At 39.6% G+C, this 26,790-nt stretch overlaps 1 protein-coding gene across 5 annotated transcripts in view; it reads right to left on the bottom strand.

Moving 5' to 3' along the window:
• The window catches only part of ANO3 (anoctamin 3), a 204,519-nt gene that overhangs the window by 124,174 nt on the left and 53,555 nt on the right, over positions 1-26,790 (bottom strand). The window contains exon 1 of one of the 5 annotated variants that reach the window (XM_054827923.1): positions 13,647-13,769. The exons of the other annotated variants lie outside the window; for them this stretch is intronic. Within the exon in view, the coding sequence (XP_054683898.1) occupies positions 13,647-13,692 (46 nt within the window). The 5' untranslated portion in view covers positions 13,693-13,769. Of the gene's footprint in view, positions 1-13,646; positions 13,770-26,790 lie in introns of those variants that run through there. 5 annotated transcript variants of the gene reach the window in all.

Genomic DNA, 26,790 nt, shown 5'->3' with positions numbered 1-26,790 from the left:
TAATGAACTGCTCACATATGGGCTGCATCAAAAGAAGCATGAGCAGAAGGTCGAGGGAGGTGATTCTGCCCCTCTACTCTGCTCTTGTGAATAGAGCACTGCATCTAGAGAGAGTGCTGCATCCAGCTTTGGGCTTCCCAGTACAAGGAGGACATGGACCTGTTGGAGCAAGTCCAGAGGAGGCCACGAAGCTGATCAGAGGGCTGGAGCACCTCTCCTATGAGGACAGGCTGAGAGAGTTGGGTTGTTCAGCCTGGAGAAGAGAAGGCTCCGGGGAGACCTTAGAGCAATAGTAATGCAGATTTGCATCTGCTACCTGACTAGTTTTAGTAAGCATTTAGAAAAAAAAGAAAAAAAAAATCACAAAATTGTAACTCAACAGTTATTGTGTAGCATAAAAATCTATCTTCATCCAATAGTTATAGTCAATTTTTAGGCTAGAGGTTTTTTTACAGTGACTTCAGTACTTTTATACTTTAAGCAAGTATAAAATGAAATTTCATCAGATTCACTGAGGAAAACCTTGTGTTCACAAAAGATAGATCATTACAAGAAAAACGAACACATGAAATGAAAAACGAAACGGCATGGGAAAAAAAGCACACAACCAAAACCACATTAATACATACTTTCAGTGGAAACTGTATTAAATAATCATCTAATAAACACAAGGAGTAACAAAATGAAAGAAAGTAGCAGCAGCAACAAAATGGGATGTTGCCCCTCTCCAGCCATTCATCTCCTGAACACAGTGAATTTCATATGAAGAGAGGAAAAAAGAGGGGGAAAATACTCAAATGAATCTAAAATAGGCTAAACTAAAAGGCTAAAATCTCTAAACTAAAATGTATTTTTCATGAGAGTATACTTTTTGAAGATATTCTTGATTAAATCTATGAAAAAATTTGGACAAAGCTGCTGCTGGTTTGAATTCAGGAGTCTGTCTGCTTCCTCATGGAGTATTAATGCTCACATAATTAAAGTAAGAGTGATGGTTTAAGAGGCTAGCATCTTTTCACTGATAGCTGCTTCCTTTCTCTGAGGTATGGACATATGTACCGGACACATAAAATATAAATGTACATTTGGCAGCTTAACAAGCGTGCTGGAAATGAACTAGAAATCTCATAACCATGTAGAAATGGGCTATTTCAAGGCCCCAGTGTCACTCAAGAATCCCCAGATGAGTGCAGAGAAAGAAATAGATTCACATATTCAACAGCGAGAGACAGCTACCAAAGCTTCAACCTTCTTTCCAGCCACTTACTCTCTCGTCTCTCTAGAAGTCATGAAAGGGCTCTGATAAGCATAAAGTAACAGATCCCACTCATAATCTCTTCCTAATAGCATAGTTTTCTACAGAAAGTACTGGAAAGTTGAAACTAGAAGGCCTTTTGTCCTCTACTATCTGAAAGCTGGCATAGGAAGGGCTTGATCGCTTACAAAAGAGTAAGTTATATAAATATGCTGGTCACAGAGAATTACCTAATTACAAAAAACATAAAAACAGATATTTGCACAGTAGGGAGGGAAATTAGCAATGAAGTCTTGTCCTTGGTGGAGTGGTGGAGCACGATCTTTACTTCGTCACTTCAAACATCTACCATTTCAGGCATCGACAGAGATAACAGAATAAAAGCACTAATTTTCTGTTGGATATTCTCTATATATTCTCCTTGGTGTTATCTGGTATTTTTCTCACCACCTCCAGGATTACAAGATTAGATTATCTCAACATTCAGAGGGCAAAAGAGAAAGGATCTATCTTAAGCCTTCAATTTATAAGACACTTTCTTCATAGCATTTCCCAGTTGACCAGATACCAAGTGAGGTATCTTTGCAATCCTTCCATAACTTCACTCTTTTTAGCTACCTAGTCATGAATTGGTAACACCACCAACAGAACCGGTCAGAAATGCTCAAAACAGGGACTTCTACAGCAGTCAGTCCAAATTTTCAAGGGATCAGAATTTTCTTGAAATTTGATCAACTCTTCCAACCAGTCACACTAACGCAGCTTTCAAAACAGTCTATTAAAATTCCAGTAAAAAGAAAGTGACTGGCAGTAGAAACAAGTGCATAATTATCAAAACCAGAAAAAAATTAAAACCATGATATGCTAATTATTCCACCTCTGCATAGCACTTTGAGTTGATGTCTTAAAATTCATTTCTCCTGGGAGCCTCTCTGTGAACAAGAAAAGTGTTCAGAGTTAAAAATTGGAAAATAAAAAGTGTTGTTTCTTCTTATTTTTTTTCCTACAGTAGATTTTAAAAAGCCACAGCTTCTAAGTTTGGGGAAGCAGGGGGGAGTATGTTGATGTACTTATAACTATAAAAAAAATCTTCCCCCCCCCCCCTTAATTCATGGACAAGCATCACATTACTATTTCTTCTATTACCTTTCTTACCTAATGATTTCGGTGTTTTTGAACTAATTGTTCTCCATGCCAAAAAAAGAAAGACTAAGGAACATCCCCAGTGCTCTTTTGTTATGGTTGAATTTTGAAACTTTTGTGGCATACAGGAATGCCTGCCTGGAAGATAATGAAGAACTGAACAAAAAAGAACAGCCATATAAAAAAAATATTCACTGTTTTGAACAAAATAAATGTGTTCTATACTGCTCAGTGTATTATAAAGACAACTGTCCATTTTAATGGGGAACAGTCATCATACATTCATAATATGAAATCTGGTAAGCAGATAGCACAAACTAATTTTAATATTCATCTTAAAAAGCACCCAGTTTCCAGATGTTTCTCTCTTTTCCCAGATCTCTCTCCTTTTCCTGGAAATTTACACAGTATTTTGTCACGAAGTCATGCCTAATACTTTTACTGATTGTGTTTTTCATTAACCATCCATACCAGACATTTGTTCTTTTCCCTTATATTACAAGGCTTTCAGAGAAGCCCAAGGTTACTCTCAAAAAAGTTTAAAACTACAGGATTGTTAACCTCAGACAGAATTTAGCACTGGGAAAAAAGCTTTTCTAAGTCAAAGGAAGACTTGTTTTGAAGGCATTTGTCTCCTCCTCTTTTTTCCTTGTTAAAGGGAAAAAATTGCTGAAAAGCCAGTTTTATCAATTTCTTGATTTCTTGTTTTGCCTTGTTTTCAATCCAGCCTGTCAAGAAACTTGGATTCCTTCTGTTTAGGTAAAAAGTCTGACAGCAAATACCTATGGATGGCCATAGGTATGAAATTAATTATTTCTAAGAGATTATATATGAACTAGATGATGGCACTAGTAGGTAACAAGCATAGCTTCCTTCTTTGCTTTTATGTGACCATGAGAACACCTGACTTGGGCTCAGATCCTCCAAGAGCTAGTAGTTCACTTCTAACAATAATACAGAAGTGATGCAAGACATGAAGGAGGACAGGACAGAGACGCTTTACCTGATCAGCTAACACACTTGTGAGAAACGTAGCAGCATCAGAAAGCTCTAGGGAAGTCCCGTGTGAACTGAAGAGAAGCTTTAATTTCCCAATCTTATCAAACTGAATTAAGTCTAACAAAAGGCAAAGTAATAAAAGATTGTTTATTTCAATAAATAATCAAACTACAGTACTACTACTGTTGGACACTAGGCACTACACTTATCTTCAGTACGACAAAAATCTTGAACACCCTAGAAACCAAATCTGTGGCCTCTCAGATAACTCACTCCAGAACTAACGCACCAGAATTGGACATAAAGTTACAAGTGGCGACCGAGATGGAACACAGTCCAGTCAGACTGACAAACCGATCTAAAGCCTTGTCATTAGGACAGGAAAAATCATTTTTCTTTCTGAAGAACATCTTTCCATTAAAGTACAAGCGCTTACGAATGAAAGTTTCAAAACACTTTGTTTATTCCTCAGACTGAATACAAGTCAATCTCACGTTTATTTCTAGATTTCCTACAATAACAATATAAAACAGGAGAACGTTGCAGATCTTCCTTTCTGACAGTACAAAATAATAGAAAGCTGAGATTGATCCCTAACAACACATTATATTTACTTCAGAGTAATACTGTAAGAAGTAGTTGCTTTGTGCTTCAGCCATGGAGAAACCTCTGACAGTCCAAGAGATAAAGATCAGGGAACTTCTCTTTATATGACACCAAAATTTGAAGTATTGTTCTCACCTCATTAGCCTGTTCTCCTTATTATTTCAGAGCGTGACTAATATAACTGACATATGACAATGAGATACAGGACGCATCATTTCTTATTCATAGCTAAACCCCATAAAAGCAAATCCAATCAACATCTCAGGTACAGCCATTGAAATCTCACTGGTATCAGCGGGAGCATGCAGGGCTTCTGTGCGGACTACATCCATAAAATCTTTATGGCAAAGTTTTATTTATGTTCAAGTATGCTCAAGATAATTGCCAAATCAATCATCCTGAAATACCTTTGAGTCCAACCACGTTTCAGGAAGGACAGCAGTAATGATAAGTGCTTTCTTATGACAGGCTGTTTTTCCACTCCGTTTTTCCATTTTATTTAGATGCTGGATTCCTAAAACAGCAACTTCAAAGTCCTGCGTTTCTGAAAAGTGTGAATTATTAATAGCAACATGGTTAAGCTCCTGTACATTATTCATTTATTCCTACTAACTATTTGTACTTCTGAAAATCCTTCTCCTTTTTTACTGAACCCTGCATGCCAAGGCACTTCAGAATAGCGAGAGCAACGCATTGGTGGTGGCTGAACAGACAACAGCACCTGCTTATAATATTGTAATATAAACAAACTGCAGTGCACAACATTTTATCTGAAAAATCCTTGCTTTTGCATATTAGAAAAAGGTTTTGTAGTGATTGTAAAATGTCGGTCCTAACGCATGCTGATTTGGTTCCTTCCCTAACAAGTCTTACACAGTCTCCTCCCGCATCCCATGATGTCTCGCGTACCTCTAGGCAAGGGCTCCTCAGTCTGTGATGTGCTGCAGAGAGCTGCTGCCAGGGCCCATGGCTTTTACATCTTCTTGGGTTCGCAGTTGCTTCAATGATATACACATGCTATCTACCAATTACACTCAGGAGGCCAGACGGCTTACGATGGAGCTTGGAGCTGCCTAACTTCGAATTCTGGGCTAACCCTGGGTGTAGCCGTAACTACACCGTAACGAATAATTAAAAAAAAAAAGATAAAAGAGAGAACCAGGAACAGCTATTCAGGTCTAAATTCATATTCTTAAGGAAGAACTGAATTTTCTGGTAAACATAGACATTTAAAAAAAAAAAGTTTTAAATATTTAGGGTCAGTTTTTTAAAGTATTGGCGTGCATTGAATTCCAACACCTTGCAAACAGCATTAGGCGTGTAACTCCTAACAATTACTGCATTGTTAGGTATCCAAGCGCTATTAAAAACCCCGACAGGTACTTGCCTGCGTCTTTGAAAATCTTTAAAAAATCTGATTGCGAGTGATTCAAAGCCCCTCAGGTGTAACAGTGTTCCGTGGAATTTCACTTAAATAGCTTTGAAATGACAGCCTTCCTCTGCAAAGGATCAGTCTTCAGAGATGTACAAGTGTTTACTGAATGCTTAATATCTATCCAACGTAAATTTTTTAAATATATAAAAATATAAATATGTATATCTCTTACCTATCTTTAAATGCATTAACAAAATGGAAGTTTTCTACACAAGAGGAATTTAGGTCCCCAGGCCCTTCAAAATCCAGCAATACATTTTACCACGTTTCAGTTTTAGGTATGATGCCAATACAAATCAGAAACATTTTATGCGAGACTAAATGGTAATGCGTATCTTGCGTTTTTCTCTCAGCTGCAAGATCCAGCCCCTGCAGAGTGTTCAGACATTCAGATTTTGCCTTCAGGTGGTACCTGTTTCTCTCTGAAGCGTTTGGCTCTATGCACACTCACATTCATTATTTTTCATACACTCACACTATCACCTTCTTTGAAATTTGAATACCGTCTGCCTCTAAGTTACTTTGTCCCCTTTCTTTTAGCCAATGACTTTGAAATCAATACTCAGTGCTGAAGCTGGTGCTGCGGACGTGGCTTTATGTGAAGAGGGTTCTGCTGAGATACCTGCAACCCGCCGGCGCACAGTCCTGCTTCAGCAGAACCAGCTCAGGAGCGCTGCTGACACACCGGCGACTGTTCAACACGCTCAGGCTGCTTTCACTACCTGGCATTATTTTATCTAGCTAGCTACCCACCCCCCTACCATTTCTGTGTCTCTGCATCAGTACCCACCCTTCTGTATTTGTTTTTATTGACTTTTTTGTCCTTTAAAAATTCTTCCCTGTAGTCTCTCGAGTCATTCATAAATTTTGGAAATTGTTAGGATTGCCTGCTTCTCCTAGCATTTTCACTGTTTAATACCTTTTGCTCTTTTGTTGCTATTTTCTCATGCTACTAAGTTACTTTTAGAACAACCACACAGAAAAGGAAGGTGATAGACTGCTGCAAAATAGCCTCAAGATAAAGAGAGTTTGTTGGGTTTTTCTAACACCACCCCCCACTCCCCCGCATCCCCCTAAAAATTTGATTAACAGTTCAGGAAAATTAATTCATTAAAAGTACTAACTCCATCAGTTTAATGAAGCAGAAAGATAACAGAATGCTTAGAGAGGCATACTGTTGGTGAAGTTACTAAACAAACAAACGGTAAGGAGTAAGGAATTTTTTAAGGAAGAGTAATTCTACTGAATCAGAGAAGCACTGAATAGAATATGACATTTCAAACATTTCCTAACTCCAAAGCTTGCCATCATGACAGTAGTTATCTGGAGCATACGTGACTAGCTACAGCTCTTCAGTAACTGTGATGTACTTATGAATTTTTCAACGCAGATTTGAGAGAGCTCTAGTTTCCTTTGTTTGTGTATCCTTCTTGAGGTACTGGCACTACACAGAAATCCAGTAACAATCACAGCCAAGAAGCAAGAAAACCCATGCATCTTCTTGTCCTATGTTGTTACTAAAGAAACAAACAACCGTATGGACAGTGGCAATCTGTTGTTCAAGAGGGATTTCCGCAAATACTCTTCATATGGGATGCTCTTCAAACTACATTTTCTTTTTCTGAGCTGCAGAGATGGAATCTAATTCATCATGTTTTCATGGGTTCTTTTTTTGACTCGAGAGAGTGTACCTTTAAGCAGATCAAACAATTATATCATAAATGTTACTATTTCCCTGATGTTAATATATTGGAGATGACCTGAAAGGATAACTAAGATATCAGCTTCTTCAAAACCCCATTTAAAATAGTCAAACAGATCGTGAATTAAAGTGTGACCTCACCAGTCAGACAAATAAACAATTCCTCACTTAAGTAATCGCACTGGCTTCAAGCCCTCGCAAACCAGATGATAACCCAAATTGAGGCAGACTCAGAATCTCATTCTGGGAAAACAGTGATGAATTTTCATTCATTGAGGCTCAGAGTTGTTAAAACATACTGCCGTACACTGTAGCTTGGTTTTGAGTTACACTTGTCTCCGATAAATAACCTACCGTAACACATGCTCTAGGATATATAGAACGGAACTAATTCTAAAACGAGCTTGGTAAAGGCAATTTAAGATTTGTAGCCTCGGCAACCCCACTTATGATGCTTTCTGAAAACGTCATTGCGTGTCCAACTGAAGACATCACAGACACTCTCTTCAGCTTAGACTTAGACAGGCCCAAGCAGAAAACAAGAGATCTTCACATTGCTCAGCAAGCTTGTGAATTCAGCATAGTTAATTTTTGCTATACAGTATGTCTAAAATACAAGTGGCTATTCTTTTCCTCACTTTTCTGTGGGGGGGAAAAAAAAAAAAGCATCATTACTTTTCCAGTTGCCATCTAGCTAGCTGTGTTGCTTGGAACACAGGGCTCTTGGTACTGTTAGTTAAGATGATGTTTCAGTTTCTCATGGTTGTTGGAGCTGTAAAATACCCTTATCATAAAATATGTTGACTACTGCTAATTTTGTTGCAAAACTTTTTAACAAAATCTGGTATATTGAAACTGCTATGACAAATATTCAACAGAAGTTACAATGGCTGAGTTGTTTCATTTATCATCGTCATTTAGCAGATTTCAAAAATGACAAAAAGCAGAATAAACCAACCAAAATAGGAAGGCAGAACTGGAACTTGCAATTTTGTGGTGATACTCAATGAAATATAAATGGTAAAATGAGAGTTCTAAAGAGAATCAGCGTTGGCAGGGGTTGCCTATTTTAGCGGGTCCTTACTGAGGAAGTTTTGAAAAGCTCTGGAATAGGTACAAGGTTTTTCCACAGATAATACTATATCAAGCTTTACTTACATGAGAACGTAGGAAGCAAATGCCCAGACATCTTACCACAGCATCGTCATCTGTAGTCACACAGCAGTTATGTGACAAACCAAAAATTTCTGATTTCCTTAGCTTTCTCATTTAAAATATTCATTCAGTGAAAAAAAATAGAAGCAATATTTAACTTATTTCTATAGCACTCCTGCATAATATAAGCTGTAGTATGTCAGATTTAATGATTATTTTCAATGAAGCTCTATATTTTATTGAAGTTACAACCTACAACAGTATAATCTGGAATAAAGAGACGTATTATGGGCCCTTCTAAGGTGACTGATTGAAAAAGGTGAAGTATATCTTAGGTTGTACAGCTGTACCAGGCAACAAAAATAAGAGCAAATATAGCCAAGTAAACCTCATTAAAAATTGGCCCTTGCTTTTCAATGCCCTGAAAAAGCATTATAAATGGCACTACTCAAATACGGTATCATTTTAAGGAAGTGTATTAATAGCTGCATTGCTCTCAGCTTTCAGAGTCAAGATGAGGATAGCTTTGAAATCTTCTGTACATGTTAGTGCTCCCTGGAATGCAAATGAAAGAACTCAGCCCTAAAAATCCCTTTACTCGCTCTGACATGGAAGCCTTGCCCTTCTGCTCTGGAGAACAGCAGCAAAGAGTCACAACCTCTCAAATTTCGGCATGACGGAATTGCATCTTCTAGTAATTTCAGCAGTCTCTTTAGATTACTAAGCTTACTAGGTCCACTGGTGCCACCGAAGTATCAAACATCCTTGGAGAATTCTCCATGAGAATCTTAATTACAAGTTTCTGAATACTGAAAACTCTGGAGCAATATTAAAAATGTGATCTTTACAAACCCTCATTTAAATTCACAAGTTAAATGCAAATTAAATTCACGAGTTGTTTTATAAAGAATGCAGGTCATTAGATCTTAGAATTAGAGTAAAATAACAATGACAACAAAACTCTACTCTACAACAGCAGTGGTCCTTTAAGTAGCTCAAGGCAGTTTAACAAGACCAGTTAATGGAGTAACAAGTGCTCCCATGAAGGGAGAAGACTGTAGCTCTTTAGAGATTCTCAGCCCAACTCTCAATCCATCTAAACCACCCTACAACTTCAGATGGCTAATACAGAAAATGAAACAAAATATTTGGCACTGAGTAGAAGTTCAGATCTAGGAATAGGTCTTTTATGGAGATACCTGATTTGTTCAGAAGTCATGGAATTTCAAGATAAATCCCGTGAGAAGCTAAATCAGCACTCTCATCAAAGACATAATGCATATTCAAGTTGCTGAACTCCTTCCTGTCCCATTACATACCTTTAACAGGAAGCATGAGAAGAACCCCAGGTTAGCCGCTGGATTTTAATCTGCAGACCACGTTGTTCCTAACCCTTATACACCATGCTAAACACAACTCAATTTTAAGGCATAAATGTATTTTCTTTTTCCCAGCCTTGAACTCTTTCATTAAAAAGCTTTGATAGGGGTATTAAAAAGAGTAACAACAGTCAATAAAAGCAGCCAGCAGAGTATGCAGGCAATTGCAGTCTGTGTATCAGGACTAATGTCCTAGATATTTAAAATTTTAAGCATCCTAATTGCCTTGACCCGCACCCTAAACACAGGTTTTACCTTCTGCCAGGCCAGAAACCTTCAAACCCACTCACCATCAAATAGCTGTTGAAAGACGAGCCTCTTGCAAATTAGGTTGCCTTTCCTTCCAAAGGATACAATTTTTCAATAGAACTTCTTAACAAAACAAGCAATTGCTTTGCACCAGTCCTGTACTCATTTCGGAAAACACAAAGTCTGCTGTAAGGCTACCGTATACTTTATGTCCTGCACTTAAAAGATTGTTACTCAACTGCGAATGAGATCAAATATCAAATCCTAATGAGCTGTCTTTCCCTGGAATTATTCAGCTACAAATTATGTATGGAGATGATCTTTGTTCCCACTAACATTATCTTATTCTAAGTAATAAATAATTATTCAGGAAAGAGAAATAAGCAGTTTTAAGCAAAACTGTATATTGATGTCTGAGGATGGAGATTTTTCTTTTCTAAAGGAAGGCTGGGAAAAAAAATATAGTAAATAAGGAACAATTTTCCTTTTTCCCTCTGACATAATTCTTCAGAGGCCATAGGTTGCATCATCTTTTAAAGGGGTAAAAAGGATAAAGGAATATATTTAATAATAAAATTTTTATCTTTGAGAATATTACTGAGGAAAGTAATTTCAGAAAAAGCAGTTTCTGCCACAGCAGAGGTTAAAAATAGCCACAAAATACTATACAGATGGCTCAACAGATCTGTGCAGAGACACAGATTAGTCTACCTCTAGGACACTGCTCTTTTTGATAGGCATACCTTCAGATACAAGTAGAAGAACAAAAATTGTGGGGGTGAAGAAGAATAAGATTTGTTTTTTCGCAACTCTCAGTGTCTTTTTGTAACATTATGTTGAGCTCTACTGCAGCTTTTGAAAACTGAGGGTTTCATTTTGCATACACAATCTGAACAAAGAGCAAGACAAAACCACGGTGGCAGATTATAATGGCAGCCTCCTACTGTGAACACCTCCTCATTCTGTCAAGAAGGAAAAAAGAAAGAAAAAAAAAACAACAAAAACCCCCACAAACTCTAACCAGAGACAAATCCTTGGGATATAAATGCTTTTTTTCTCTCTTTGCTTCTCCCTGTTGGAGATTCCTAGACACCCAAGAGACTGGAGAACTTAGTCCTACTCTTTCAAGCCTTGTAAAGACAGTTTTGATACCAAAAGCACTACTTGTCTTCTCAGTTAGGACTAAGTGCTCAGAGTAGGTAAGGAAACAAAATTCCCATTCTATCTCCCATCTTAAAAGTTACATCTCTTCAGCAAACGAGTTGGAATATTATGTTACCTGGCAATAGGAACAAGCTCTGTTTCTAAAAACATTAAAATTAATTTCTATTTGTTTTCAGGAACTATTATCTTCGTTGATTTATATCTTTCCTATGTGATTGAGAATCCATATAAAAATAATGCCCTTTCAATCCCCTCAAAGAAATGAAGCTTGGTCTTAATGCAAGTGAAGCATACAAGGCACAGCTGTGATGGGCAGTTGGCCATTTCATGAGGATTACCACTGATGCTGTAAAAAAAGGGAATTTAGGGCACTGTTTTGTGAGCAGCTAGAAAATAAACAGTGCATTTAGCCAAAATCTCAGCTACAGTAAGTTAGAAATGACAGTAACTGAAATCTTAAATTTGAAGTAGGAGAATGATATCAAATACCAAATTCAAAAAAACTACACAAAATGACATGATGCACTCTGCTGCGGAGAGATCAGTGCCTATGAACTTCAGCGTGCCAGATCCTCAGCTTCTTTTAAATCATAGACTCATAGAATGGTTTGGGTTGGAAGGGACCTTAAAGATCATCTAGTTCCAACCCCTCTGCTACGGGCAGGGACATCCTCCACTAGACGACGTTGCCCAAATACCTCATGATTAGATGACGAGTTCTTCATTATGATTTTTCTGTAGCCTTTTGCCCAAGATTTCGTGCTGTCCTCCCCATCCCTAAAAGCTGTACGTGGAGAAAAACAGAAGACCGAACCCATTCAGGTGTATTTAGCACACATCACACTGAATACAAGATCTTCAGGAAGCGATACACAGAGCAGTCAACGCTGTACAGGCTCCAGAAGAGCATCCTCTCTTTTCCAAAGCTTTTTGACTGGCAAGGCATCTTAATCAGGATTTCTTCAGGAATAAGGAGAACAACAACCTACTTCTCAATAACCACGAGGTTATTATAAAGTTTTATGACAACCACAAACATACAATTTCAGACATCACACGGTGCAACTTGGTTTCAAGCAACTAAATTTCACCCCTGAACTTGAACACAATGAAGTTAGGTTTTGGGTGGGGTTTTTTAAGTATTACTGCAGAACAGCTCCTGAAGGCCCTTGAAAGGGATGCTGCAGTTTGCTAATCGTTGCCGTAATATAAGAATTATTTTCTTATGAAAAATTAAAGATTAACAGTGACTCCAAGTCACCTGGTGCTTTTATAAACATATCTATATCAGTTGAAAAAAAAGATTTTTTTATACTAATTAACTTTGAACCTGACTAAACTAGACATTTTACAATTTGAACCAGCACTGCTGATTACTGCACACAAGGTAGGCATTAAATGCAAAATCTCTACAGCAAGGAACTAAATTTATTATGGAATTACCAGAATGGAATAAGTGCTTTGAATTATTTATTTTCCACTAACCATTCAAAGAAAAGAACCTGAATGAGGCAAAATCCAATAAGTGAACCCATGATTTATGTATGAAGTAAGCCATATTAAATCAGAATTCATGGCATATTGTACTCTAAGAAAAAAAAGTTGGTTAACAACTAAAACAACAGGAAGAGTGCAAAGGGATGCTCATAATGAAAGAAATCTTGATTTCATCTGTCAGTAGAATTAGAAAGAAAAAAATATAGTAGCAATATCAGTTCCAGGATCAAGAAAAAAAAAAAAAGTCCATTGTGGAAATTATCTTTTTTCTATTGCAAACACAATAAAGGTTTTACAATTACTGTAATCACAGCTGAGAATTTACCTTTGTATTTGTTGACCAGCAAAAGCTTTTGGTTTGCAGTTAAAAACCCCAAACAACCAACCAGATAGGAGGACTGAACCGAAGTAGTATTTACACTTGTCACGCCAGAGCTGCCTTCACAGTTACAGCTATTATTCCTTCTCAAGATTTAGATTTGCTATAAAGACTATTACAACCCGACACCACCAGAAACAGCAGCAGCAAACTCCGGAAGGCGAACTACCTGTCCACATCCGTAAAATCACCTGTACAGCCACTGAAAACAACAAGCCAGCACCGTTTCTCAGGGAGAAAAACTTTCTCGCCGAGGGAGCGGCTGGCGGAGGCCAGGCCGGGCCGGACCGGGGGTGGGTCGGGCCGGACCGGGCTGGGGCCCCGCTGTCCCGCCAGCCGCTGGGGCACGGGAGGGCGGCTCACCCCGCCGGGCGTCCTTCCCGTGCGCTACAGCCTCATTACTTGAAAAACCGGTAAAATACCCGAAAGCATCAACACCCCCTCCGAGCACAAGCGCGGCCGTCAGGCGGATGCAGACACACAGAGGCATGTGTGGAGGCACGCGCATACGATGCACCTGGCACCCGCCGGGGCGTTACTTGCACGGAAACCGTAGCGGGGACCCGCACCCGCTGGAGGCGGCTTTTGTGTGTGTGCGCGTCCCCCTCGGGCACCTGCACGGCGGGCAGCAGCGCCGGGGCCGCCCCGATGACCGCCGGGGGCAGAGAGGGGGTTCTACTGACCTTTCTGCTGCCTAAAGGACTGGATGGAGCCCGAATGGTGAACCATCTTGGCGGACGGCAGCCTGCCAGCTGCCAGCCCGCCGGTTGCGGGGCGGCAGTAGCAGCGGCGGCGGCGGGGGGGCGGGAACCCAGCGGCGCGGCCTGGCCCGCCCCGGCCCAGCTCGGCCCGCCCCGGCCCGGCCCGCAGCCCTCGGCGCCGCCGTTGCTCTGGTAACGGGAGGAGCGGCCCGGCCCGCCGCGCAGCGGAGACCGAGGGAATGGCGCCGGCAGCAGCCTGGCAGAGAGAGGCAGTAACGGGGTAGCGAAGGGCGGGCTCGGAGCCGGCGGCTTCCCCCACACCCCGGTGAAGGGGAACTCAGTCAGCTCCGCCCGTCCTCGCAGCTCCGGCGGAGCGGAGACCGGCGGCGGGCGGGAAAGTCTGTGCGGAACCCCCCTGAGGGGGAGTGCGGCCCCGGCATCGCCTCAAAACCCGTCATCGGGCTGGTTTTATTATTATTCCCGTTGCCCTCCTGTACCCTTGTCTCTCCTTAAAAGACATCAGGTGTTACTGGTGAGCTAAAGGGACGCCATCGTAACAGAGGCGTTTACATCTAGGCGTTGTGAGTTAAGTTTGTATTTCAGCCCCTCTATCCCTGTCCTTGCACAATAAACCTGTGTTGCGTCACCAGCTGCTTTTTTTTTTCCTTCCGTATATGTTATAAAACTCACAGACTTAATCTTACTGGACATATCTTTTTACAAAAAAGACACTAAATTGCACATTCAATGCCTGATGTGGCCCATTTCTATGCTATTTGTTGTAATTTCCCTTTTCTCCACAGTGTATGCCAAGAGGCTCATTCCATATGATAAAAGATTCAAATTTGTAAGGCTTGAATTTTCTTCTGTCTCCCTCCACTCACGTTATTCTCTCTGGACTCCGAGTAAGTTTGACAATAGCATCATTCAGCTCCTGTAGAATATCTTGGTTTTAATTTTTCTACCACAATAAGCTGTTTTTGCGATATTTACAGTCAATCCAATATTCCAGCCTGCGTCTAGCAGTATCTAACTCCACGTCTCCATTTAGGGATATACACATCATTTACTTGACAGAAGTTAATTACATTGCCTATTGTAACCCGTGCAGCTAGTGGCGAATTTTGTAATTAAACATTTAACATTTAAATATTAAACATTCCTTTAAAGTTTGTGTCGCCATTTGTGTGCTAGAAGATGTACTAGAGATTTCCCCCGACAGTAAAGCAAAGCTAGAACTCTCCTGTAGTTGACTGGGGCTTGTAGTATACCATCTGCTTAAAAAATTGCATGATTGCCACCCCTTACTACAGGCCAGTCTGTACTATAAAGTTGTACTACTTTGTCTATATCGGTTTAGTTAAACAACCACAACGGATACGCACTTTTTTTTAGTATAAGCATGTTCTTCCACTATGAAAACATACTAAACAGCCACATATGAACCAATACATCCATACAAAGGCTCTTTTAGGTAGATAGATAAAATAAAAATTCCATCCTTACTGGGGAGGTATTCTCCAGCACTTTTTTCTAGAGTATACCAGACATTGCTCTTATGTAAGGCGCAGCTGACACATCCAACTGTTACCATAAGGGGAAAAAAAACCCCTACTTACCTCCTCAGGATAGCTAACCAAATTTTGTTCTTGTCTGCAACATTTGCAGAAGGTTTGTTGTCAGTCAGTTTAGGAAAAGATGCAGAAGCTACGGTGCCATGAAGACATTATCCTACTCATTTGTCAGTCTCCGGTGGCTTTCTGCACACAGAAGGTAGTAGATGAGGCATCCCTCTGCACTCCTGCAGTTTCAGGAAAACTGCTGGGAATAGCTCTTTCCTGCTGAGAGACAGCACTAGAGATGTTGCACAGCAGAATAAGGCAAGTGGAGACCAGCCAGGCTGGATCTTGTTGATCAACAAATGCTGGAAAATCAGGAGGGAGCCAAAAGAAGAGGTAGAATCAAGTGCTGCTTGTTTACTTTCAAGCTTTAATGAAGATGTTAAAATGGACAAGTAGGGCTTAAAACTGAAATCTATACCCAGCAACTGCAAGTCACCAGAGGAAAAAAGCACAATACAAACTATAAACTTAGTAATCATATGTAGTCTGCAAACAGCAAATGGACTTCTTTCACTATAGTGATCTAAACCTTTGTAAGGTTCTAGACCAGAGCTATTTCTCTGAGACACCTTGGCTGACACCTTTGATTTGCAGGTGAAGTAGAAGAACAGCATACGTTCTGCTCCCTCTCGTACCAGAGAAAAACAAAAGAGGATCATTATCTGCGCTCTTATGATAATAATCTACAAAATGTGGAGGTGCCGATAAGTAAAATTACAGCCTAAAGAGGTTCTCTCACACGCTCTTGGAAAAGAGGCTGTCAGTTGCCTGGTACTCAGGGTCATCGATCTAATTTCTGGTCCACAGTCCTCCATGGAGAGTTACAGAACTCCTGAATTCAAACAGATATATCCGACCCTATTAGTGCACAGAACGATGGGGACAGACAGCTAAGGTAGCGCTCAGAAACCCAGCAGAAGAATTAAATTCTGAGGACAGAAATTAGTTATTTTTCTACTTGTTTCTTAATAATAAAGCTATTTTTAGCAGTAGATAGCACGTACGCATGAGACTACAGATATGACAGCTGGGGGTAAGGTCTGCAAAGAGAAGAAAAAATATCTCTGCAAAGGTGTTTTAAATTAAATCCTTCACACTGTCAACTAAGTGATAATATTAAAATATGATAATATGAGAATCTGGAAAGATAATTCTTTGGTAAATAAGGAGAGACTGGTCCAATTTAACGGTATTTTTAGAGTGCAGACAACAGAACAATTATGAATTAATGGCTAAGATATGCAGGAAATGTATACATTCTTAAGCTTCATATGCACAAGCTACGTTGGCTCTGAAGCCTATTAAAATAAAAATCGATACTCACACTCACTGTTTAATAAATACTCTATCTTTTGAAATCATTAGTAGTATTAAGCTAGTTCTCACATTATCCCTCTGTAACATTTTATAAACCTTTTCTAAAACAGATCAAGACTCTGGACTTAGCGAAGAGATCAGGATCAAACAGAACTAGACTTAAACCTTGTATCACTGCAAGTCAACAGAACCAAAATCACGACTCAAAATCTTAAGGTTGATGTACCCGCACATCTGACTGAGTTTTTGCTCAGGTTTGAGGTATTCGGTTTTGACATTAAGATTAACTCTGTTTTATAGAAAGACATGCCTTTTTCATGACATTGAGTCCTTGTCAGGAGAGTTTAGAAAGTAAGATTTGCTATTTTGGTCTTGCTTCATAATAATGTGTGTAGCTCCATGCATATCTGTATTACTTGAGATCTGTAAAAATTTTGCCTGATAAGAACAGGAAGACTGAGTGTCCAGATTTACTTCCTATCAGGAAGTTGTTTTGCTAGTAAAACAGGCTATGAGAGAGATATGTTTTAAATTAAATTCTGTACTTCCATAGTGCTTTTCAGAAAGTCACATGAAATAGAACCTTGAATTAAAACCTAATTAGCCTAAGTGGCACATGCCAATTATTTCCTTAAGAAATATAGTCATCTCAAAAGTTAATTATAGCCAGCTGTTAACTATTGCCCAGAAAGAAAACTAAACTTACTCCAAGAGTGTAAAATTCTGCACCTGCAAAACGCCATACATCAATTCAGGCTGAGCAGCAGCTCTGATGGGAAGGACCTGAAGGTTATGGGAAACACCAGTTTGAATACCAGCCAACTGTGCACTTGCATCACAAATAAGGCAAACCTTAGGAGAAATGCAGCCAGCAGATCAAAGTTGTTATTAATCCCCTTGTCTTGGCATGACTGTAGCTGCACCTGCAATTTTGTGTCTAGCTTTCCCACTTCACATCCTCTCGTTTCAGGAAAGCCGTTGGAAAACTGGAGAAAGTCCATAAAAGGGCTACCCAAGATGCTCAGGGGCCTACAATATATGAACTGTGAGAAGCTGAAGAAATTGGGTTTATTTAATCTTAATAAACTAATGAGTTCCAGCAACCTACAACTACTTGAAAGTCACTTACAAAGTTGACAGTACCCGACTCTTTTTACTGCTAAATGATCTGAGTAGTGACAACAGCCACACATACGGCATGCGAGGTTCAGATTGGACGCTAAGAGTAAGTTTTTACAGCATTGGTAATGCACCGTCAGAACAAGTTACCCACAAAGTAGTGAAATATCTATCCTTGGAGGTTTTCAAAATTTGCTTTGACCAAGCTATGTCTGATCTAGTTTGGAGATGGCAATGGTAAAGCATCAGAACAGGAGGTTGGATTAGATGACCTTAAATGGTTATAATAGACGAAGTAATAAAAAGCAAATGAGGGCGACTTGGAACCAGGCTAATTCAAACCAGTAGGTAGACACACATTTTTGAATTGTTATTAAAACAAACTATAAAGTTATGTTATTTTTTCATACCCATAATGAAGGATTTGGTTGAATATATGCTTATGCAGATCGTCAAAGCACAAAATACCATGATGATATTAAATGACCTATAATAGAAACTCAAAATGAAATGTCCCTTCTCAAACATAACAATTTCTAAAGGTGTCAAAAAGTGCGATTTCTAAAGAATTTGCAAGAAGATCGGGGTGATTCTTTAGTCTAAAATGTCTGAGTGAGGGCACTAAATGTTTACAGCAGCACCCAAAATTATTGATTTTTCTCTCAATTTTTATGTAATACATTTAAACACTATGAAAAACTAGTGTTTACAGAATTGTTGAGTCCACCTCTTTCAAGGAGGGTAGTTCTGTACTATTTAAAGTTCTGCAATGCAAAATTCATCTTGTTCAATAATTGCAGTAAAACTGTTTGCAAATGTCCTGATCTTACTGAAAACAATGGGAATTTTGCTGTCGGCACTAGCACAATGAGGAGGTCCTTCATTAACTCTGATAAAGGGGTCAATCGCTATGGAGAAGGTCTAGAAAGCAGATTACGGAACATACTAAAGTGTGTAGTAGATGAACTGAAAAATCAAACATTTCTATAAAGATTTTACTTTGTGTTGCTAAGACACTAAGCCTAACCCTTGAAATCTCACTGATTTCCATATTTTAGTATTTCATTTCTATGGTAATTTAAGAGACCTTTTCTCTCTGACTATATAGAATTTTCATATATCCATTGAATTGACTCTGTTTTCTGACTGATAGAACATGTTTGGGCCTTGATTCTGTTGCTCACTGTAATTGCATGCTTATTTATAACCTTGTGTTTTATAGATTCATGTTTACATCCTAATCATTTCCCTACTAGAGTTACTTTTCCAGTTTTGGCCGTAACTTACCCAGCTAACATGAGAAACAGAAAGAAACTCAGTTCATATGTTTAGGAAAATTTAATTTCCCTCAGCAAAACAGCTCAATTTTGTTCTAAAATATTTGGGTCAAAATACCAAACTAGAATTCTAAGGACTTCAGCATTCTTGTGCCTGGTATACACTGGAATCCTTAGAACAGAGTGATACAGAAGTGAAAAAATGGTGAAATGTCGGTTTGCTATAAAAGCCTTCTATAATAATGCAAAGAGATTATAAAGAAAGCACTAATGTCAAGAAACAGGTGAAGAGGGAAAAACAGAATTATAATAGCAGCATCCAATATACACACCTATCTAAATTTCCCAGGTAGGCAACCTTCTACATAGTCATATTTTTCTTTTCTATTATACATTTCAGTTTTCTTATTTTACATTTTATCTGAAGCAAACGGCAAGAAAGACTGTTGTTATCCAACTCTGCAGTACCAGTTACCAATCTGCTGCAATATAATTCTATATCTGATTACCAGCCTAATTTGTCAAGTAAAGAAGAAAATAATCAGATAGACTAAAAAAAAATCACTATCAATGATGAAGTCGTCTGTCAATTTATGGTTCCAGTGTATAGACCTATTCTGCAAACACACGCATCTTTTCTTTAGTACTTTAGCACTCAGTGCAGGATCCTCAAGAGTGAGAGTAGTAGAAACTTTTACAAACAAGATGTTTACATAGTCCTTAGCTGTATAGTCTAAATTTACAGTTAAAAAAAAATCATTCAGGTCTTTGATCCTGGATTTACTATTGATTTACTATCAGCTCCTTGGTTTAGAGCTGATAGCTGTTACTGCTTAGGGCATTTCTGACAGCCAAGTCTTTCATCACTTCCAAGCTAGTTCTGCATAGAACCTGTTAGTTCTTACTATTTAGATTGGCCACATACCTGCTCTTTTTCCCAACTGCATTTTTTACCCCCTCTCTCTCACAAAAAAAAAAAAAAAAAAGGTGCCAAGAAAAGGCACCTTGCAAACTATTAAAAGGTGAAATGAAAGGAATGAGCATGATGAGCCGCTTACTATGTCAAACCTCTACCTGCATGTCATTTAGCTATTTCCATGGATATCAAGATGGAAACAGTATGGCAAGAGTACATGAGCTTGACATGTTACCTGTACATGAGAGAGAAGTGAAATTAATTGATATGGTTCCTTCAGGAATGACAGTCTTTCCCGCTATGCATTTCTTTATAGAACTCAGAACAGCAAAGTCCAAGTCCACAGCTGAAAGTCCTAGGATTTCAGTAAAACAAACAAAATAGTTCAACAAAAACTTTAGGACATCCTCTTGGCAGCAGCTAGCATAGTAACGGAACGTCACTGCGTAGCAATATCAGACTTTTCCTTTGCAACCTGTATAAAACACTGAAGTTCAGGTATAGAATTTTACTTTTAAATTTGTCCCACAGCATGCCTGCATTCCTTGTCAGCCGACCTGCCGTCTTCCGAAGCAAAAGGAACCACTGAGAATTTCTTCAAAGATGTCTGTGTCTTCATTGCAGCAGCATTAATGAAATCATAACAGGGTGTTTCAATTAGCATCCTCACAGGAGCATCCCTCTCCAGCATGATGCCCACACGCAGCTTTGGCCTTATTTCCCGTGGCATGACTAGGTTCCTTCATGGCTGCGTAACCCCATGCCGGGTGCTGTGTCCTCGTTCCAGCTAGCCACTAGATGTATGGCATGTATTTTCTCCAACAACGGCATCTGAGAGTGGATCGATGCCAAACGTGCGAGCTGCAAGCCCACACGCGTATTTACCATGCATCAATCACCTCCCCATCGTTTTGGAAGAAACATACTGAGGTGGGTTATCCCATCCCACAGACTTCTGCATTCCACCACCACAGAACTTGCTTGCTTGGCTATACCAGGTGAACTCCCACAAGACTCATGCCTCCTAGCATTAATGCTACAGACCACGTTTTGCAGAGAAATTAGCATGATGCCATCTGGCCTAGCGATCCTATATTCTGACCTGGGAAGAACTATACTATTACACAAGAAGAAGATAAGCAATAGTAATGTGGCAGATGCTTTTTTATAAAATTCATCTTTCTGAGTGTCCTTAACGTCACATCCAAGTGCAATAATGTGGGCTTTAAAAAAAAAAGTTTTTTTTTCTTGAATTATAGGGCAGAAGTACAGTGCTTTGTTCCATAACTGAGAATTTTATATAGATTTTCAAAATACCTAAGACCGATGGAAAAGTGGAGTAAGCTTTTCAAATGTCATATGTTTGTGATCGAAAATTACTTTTCATTTGGTCATGATTTATCAACATCTCTGAAAACTTCAGATAATAATAAAAGCTTATATATTTCTGTTTTAAAAAGTCATGAAGAAAAAAAATGTTTCAGGATTTAAATATTCTCTTGTTGAATTTGCAACCCAGAAAGTCAACATAATGCAGTAGTGCATGATACCTGAGGAAAAATTAGACGTCATGAAGTGGATGATGGGAGAGGAGCACTTTCCTTGTGTCTACAAACACCACACTAATTTAATGGCACTGTTATAGGCTCTATATGAGCTAAAAGGACTCCAGTTAAATCAGCTGTGAAAGTTCTCAAGGATTTATTTTAAAAGATATCTAGATTACACTGTGTTCCTGTGCATGCACAGATAATCTATTAGTCTGTAAAAACATGGCTTACCCTCAGAAGATGTATTTATTTCTACGCCTCTTACATGAGCCAAGTAAACTCACTGCAGACAGGATATTTGTACATTACTCGTATCCTGGACAAATAGTAATTACATGTCAAATACTGTAAAAAAAAAAAAGTCTCTTGGAACACATAGTATATACTGTTAAAGAATAATAAACAAGAATATGAATGCTGGGACTTGTGGACTACTCACCAGAAACACCTGCAAAACCAGCATGTAAATCAGGGTTAACCAAAAAACAGATTTATTTTTATTTTTTCTCCTCCTACTCCTTTTCCAATTTAAATTCTTTTTTTCAGTTTCAGGCAGTGTTGTATTTCTCTAGTTTTCTTATCCTGAATCTTTTGCATGTAAAAGATCTCATACACAGAAAAAACGAGATGTGTGTGGCCACAGAAACGATACAAAAATGCAGTCAGTTCCATATACCTTTAGGTATAATTTCCTAAGCTATTACAGTGAAATAAAGGTTTTCTTCTCTGAAGAAGACATTGCTAGCTTACCTTTCTCTTTTTTTCCTTTTCTTTTAAATGGAAATTGGAGAAGTTGTGACAACGTGCAAGTAGCAGTGCAAAGGAATTTTTTTTTTTTCCTGAGAGAAGAATGGCATTTTTCTTTTAGCTTTTACAGTAGATGGAAGGGCATAGAGCATGTTTGACATGATGTTCTGTAGACCAAGCAAACACTAAGCAAAGAATTTGTTCTGCCTCCCCTTCCTCTCACTTTTTTCCCGTAAGGTATCTATGCAAGAAACATAGATATATAACACAGGGCCAGAACATGAAGGAATACTTACAGGTCCTATCTACATGTCTCTCTTGATAGTCTATAGACTTTATACGGGACATAAAGCAGGAAAAGCATTCCTGCAGACTCCTGGGGTAGGTGAGGGGACCAGCTTGCTGCCAGCACTCACCCTGGGGAACAGAAACTATCCAATTCCGTCCGACTTCAACAGACAAATAAGGTTCATGGATGCTCCTTCCCAAATCCAATTTCTACAGTTTGAATTGCTAAGCCTATTGGGAGATTTGTTACCATAGTGTTTTATAGTTACGAGCTTTTGAGGTGGGATTGGGTTGATGGGGAAGTGTAAGAATGTTTAAGAGGTTCGGAGGTCAAGATTAGGATAAAACTCGTAAGGCTTTTTTCTTTACTTCATTAGGAACGGCTAACTATCTTCCTTTCATTTAACACAAATGACAGAATGATACACATAAACAGAGCTCCTGAATAACTGAATCTATCATCTGTATAAATTCACGCCAAGTTTTCCATCTTGCTTCATCCCACCGGCTACCTTCATTTCTGCTACCTTGCAGGCCTGAATTAACAGAAAGCTGGAAGCATTGGATATAATGTCTTCAATTGAAGTACAACAGATTATTCACTTTTGAGTTGGTAGGAAAACTTAAGAGACTGTATTTTCAAATCCATTTTTAAAAGGCTTTCATGTGAAATAAATTTAATAGCTATTCAATACCTGATTCTAAACAACCTGAAAAAAGGCTGATTATTGCCAAAGTGGAATTGCACACTATGGAATTGCATTTTACTTAATAAGGTGGTTGTAAATTAAGGTAATAATAGCATATGCACAGACACAGCTTTCCAAGTCTACTTTTTCTGTTTGTATTAGGTAGGATTCTAGCCATTCAAAAATGTTAGAAACAGCAATATTTTTGTAATGTAAATATTCATGATTATTGTGTTAATATGGAAATATACTGATTAAATACACAATGCTTCATTGTTTTTAGTAACTTATCCATGCTACTTACTCTGAAAAACGTATTCTTGTAAATTACAAACTTGAAAAAAATGCTCATCTGTAAGATGGTAGCAGTTTTGATCTCTCCATTTATTTACATGCATTTTATTCATTGAAAAACATATATTTGGTAGCGCATGAAGAGACGCGAGTAATCAGTTCTATTTCCACGATCATCCCAAAGAGAACACAGAAAAAAAATAAATCAGTACATACCTACTTCTTGCTTGTATAGAGCGTTTTGAATTCACATGCTCTAAAGCGCTACATCTCAGCAGCCCGGTCAGTGGTGTTCAAGGGTTTGTACCGCTCTTTAAGCGAGCGTTGGTCCTGACTATTACTGCTGCGGAAGTAACGTGAACTGACTGACTGTACTGTATCTTATTTCAGCAGCATTTAGAACTATACAGATGAAGTAAGCTGTCAAGAGCAGAAAAATATTTGTCAGTCTCAATGCACCCAAGGCAAAATCCGCAAATAGTTTTCTCATACCCATTTTAACTCCTTCGTTTTAAAACATATACGAAAGCTTTGCACTTGAAATCAGTCGATACCATTTCCCTCTACGAACTGAAAGCAAGAGATATATAGTACTTTTGTACGTTGTTGTCCAAATGCAAGGACTGGAGTTTCTCAAAATGAAAATGCCAGTTCACCTCAGTCCGTTGCAAGCTTCTTGTTTCGCTGTTTATCTCAAAAGCAGATACTACCAGTGCTGGAGAAGAGCTTTGATGGCTTTATGATGTGCACTCAGAGGTTTCAGAACAGTGGCAAAACATTTAAGACGATTATTGAAGTACTCTTCGCTTTATTCCTTCAGAAGTGTAAAGAAATCATATTCCAGTAAGGCTATATAAGTTGCACAGTTGCCACCATACACTCTGTCACTTAAACCAGATCCTTCGGTTCCCCTAAACAGCGTAGTAGAATACTCAAGGAGAGAGGAAAAGAGGAGAACCTGGCAAGTGTACCCCTTCCCTCAGCCCGCATGCGCACGTAGGGAGGCTGTTTTCAGCCGTTCTACCATCTATTCTCTATTCAGAGAAGCAGTGTCCTATTTTTAACTGCTTCGGGAAAACATTTTGCCAAATCACTGGCAAAACCGAATTTTCTAGCTCAGTTAAGGTGCGTAAGCTGGTGTGACTGAAGCAAGACATGCTGGTACCTAAAAAGACAAATGGTGAGGTGCTTATAGAGAAGCACGATCGCTACAAATCGAACATTGTAAGAGAGGCATGTTATTAACAGTTTCAGCTTTAAACAGCCCCATGGTCTTCCACGTTTCTGCCGTTAGCTGTCTCATGAGTTGAAGCTCAATTCGGTATCAAGAGAGAATTTTAGCTGAGAAACTTTATGGCTGCAAAACTCGTAGTCATTAACAACCTAGAGGAATCCGCTCAGCTTGGACAGCTCAGGCTCCAAATTGCCAGCAAGTCGAGCTCTGCATGTCTGTATCTATACATATACATCTATTTACTCAAATATATACATACATGTGCATATTTCTCACTATTTTTTCCAGGAAAAGAATCACGCTAACACAGCGGGCTTTAGCAGACTGTGCTATAGAGTGCTGTGGAGAATTGTGTAGGGAGTGAAGGTTCTTCTGGGAAAGGCAGGTGGAGGTGAGGAAAGGAAGAGGGTGGAAAATAATCTTCAGAGGCCCCTCAATGTCAGGCATTTTGTTCTGACCACTCTGCCAGTTTTCTGTCTCCAAGTATAACACTTTTTGAATCATGCGGTGGTAGTTGAGACAAACACATACTTTTACATATATATACATATGTATCATTTATATATACATGCATGCACACGTATGAGATATTTGCCGTCACTCCAAGCAATCATTCTGTTTATACTAACTGGTGGTGTAACGGCAGTGAACAATGAAAGCCTTGAATTTTGTGATTAGTAGTTAATTAGATAAGGAATTGGCTGGATGGTCGCACTCAAAGAGTTATGGTCAATGGCTCAATGTCCGAGTGGAGACCAGTGACGAGCGGTGTTCCTCAAGTATTGGGGCTGGCCCTGTTTAACATCTTTGTCAGCGACATGGCCAGTGGGATCGAGTGCACCCTCAGCAAGTTTGCCGACGACACCAAGCTGTGTGGTGTGGTCAATGCACTGGAGGGAAGGGATGCTGTCCAGAGGGACCTGGGCAGGCTGGAGAGGTGGGCCCGTGCAAAACTCATGAAGTTCAACAAGGCCAGGTCCTGCACATGGGTCAGGGCAATCCCAAGCACAACTGCAGGCAGCGTGGAGAATGGATTGAGAGCAGCCCTGAGGAGAAGGACTTGGGAGTGTTGATGAGAAGCTCAGCATGACCTGACAGTGTGCGCCTGCAGCCCAGAAAGCCAGCCGTATCCTGGCCTGCATTAAAAGAAGTGTGGCCAGCAGGTCGAGGGAGGGGATTTTGCCCCTCTACTCTGTTCTCATGAGACCCCACCTGGAGTACTGCGCCCGGCTCTGGGGTCCCCAGTACAAGACAGACACTGAGCTGTTGGAGAGAGTCCAGAGAAGGGCCACAAAGATCATCAGAGCAATGGAGCACCTCTCCTGTGAAGACAGGCTGAGAGACTTGGGCTTGTTCAGCCTGGAGAAGAGAAGGCTCCAGGGACACCTTATAGCACCTTCCAGTACCTAAAGGGGCCTCCAAGAAAGCTGGGGAGGGACTGTTTACAGGGGCATGGAGTGACAGGACAAGGAAGAATGGCTTTAAACTGAAGGAGGATAGATTTAGGTTAAATATTAGGAAGAAATTCTTCACTATGAGTGTGGTGAGGCACTGGCACAGGTTGCCCAGAGAAGCTGTGGATGCCCCCTCCCTGGAAGTGTTCAAGGCCAGGCTGGATGGGGCTTTGGGCAACCTGGGCTAGTGGAGGGTGTCCCTGCCCATGGCCGGGGGCGGGGGGGGTGTGTTGGAACTAGATGATCTTTAAGGTACCTTCCAACCCAAACCACTCTATGATTCTATGCTTGATTAGCAAAAGGCAGCAAAAAAGATGTCAAGAAAATATGCAAGCCTGGTAACCCATGTTGTTTCTAATTTTTAGCACACTGTATCCTAATCAACAAATTTGTTATCCAGTATTTATGGAATAGAGTTTATAACAGCATCCAATGCCATGTTTGTCAAATGTAAGTGCAGCTTCTGAATAAAAGATGATTCCCATCACTTGACTAGATGTATATGACAATGCTTCCAGTCACAACATGATGATGGAGTGTGGTGGGTTGACCCTGGCTGGAGGCCAGGTGCCCACCAGAGCCGCTCTCTCACTCCCCTCATTCACTAAACAGGGGAGAA

This window comes from Grus americana, chromosome 5 (genome assembly GCF_028858705.1).
Source record: "Grus americana isolate bGruAme1 chromosome 5, bGruAme1.mat, whole genome shotgun sequence".
Taxonomy (NCBI): domain Eukaryota; kingdom Metazoa; phylum Chordata; class Aves; order Gruiformes; family Gruidae; genus Grus; species Grus americana.
The sequence above is the reverse complement of the archived record's forward strand: the minus strand, read 5'-3'. Positions and strand labels throughout refer to the sequence as shown.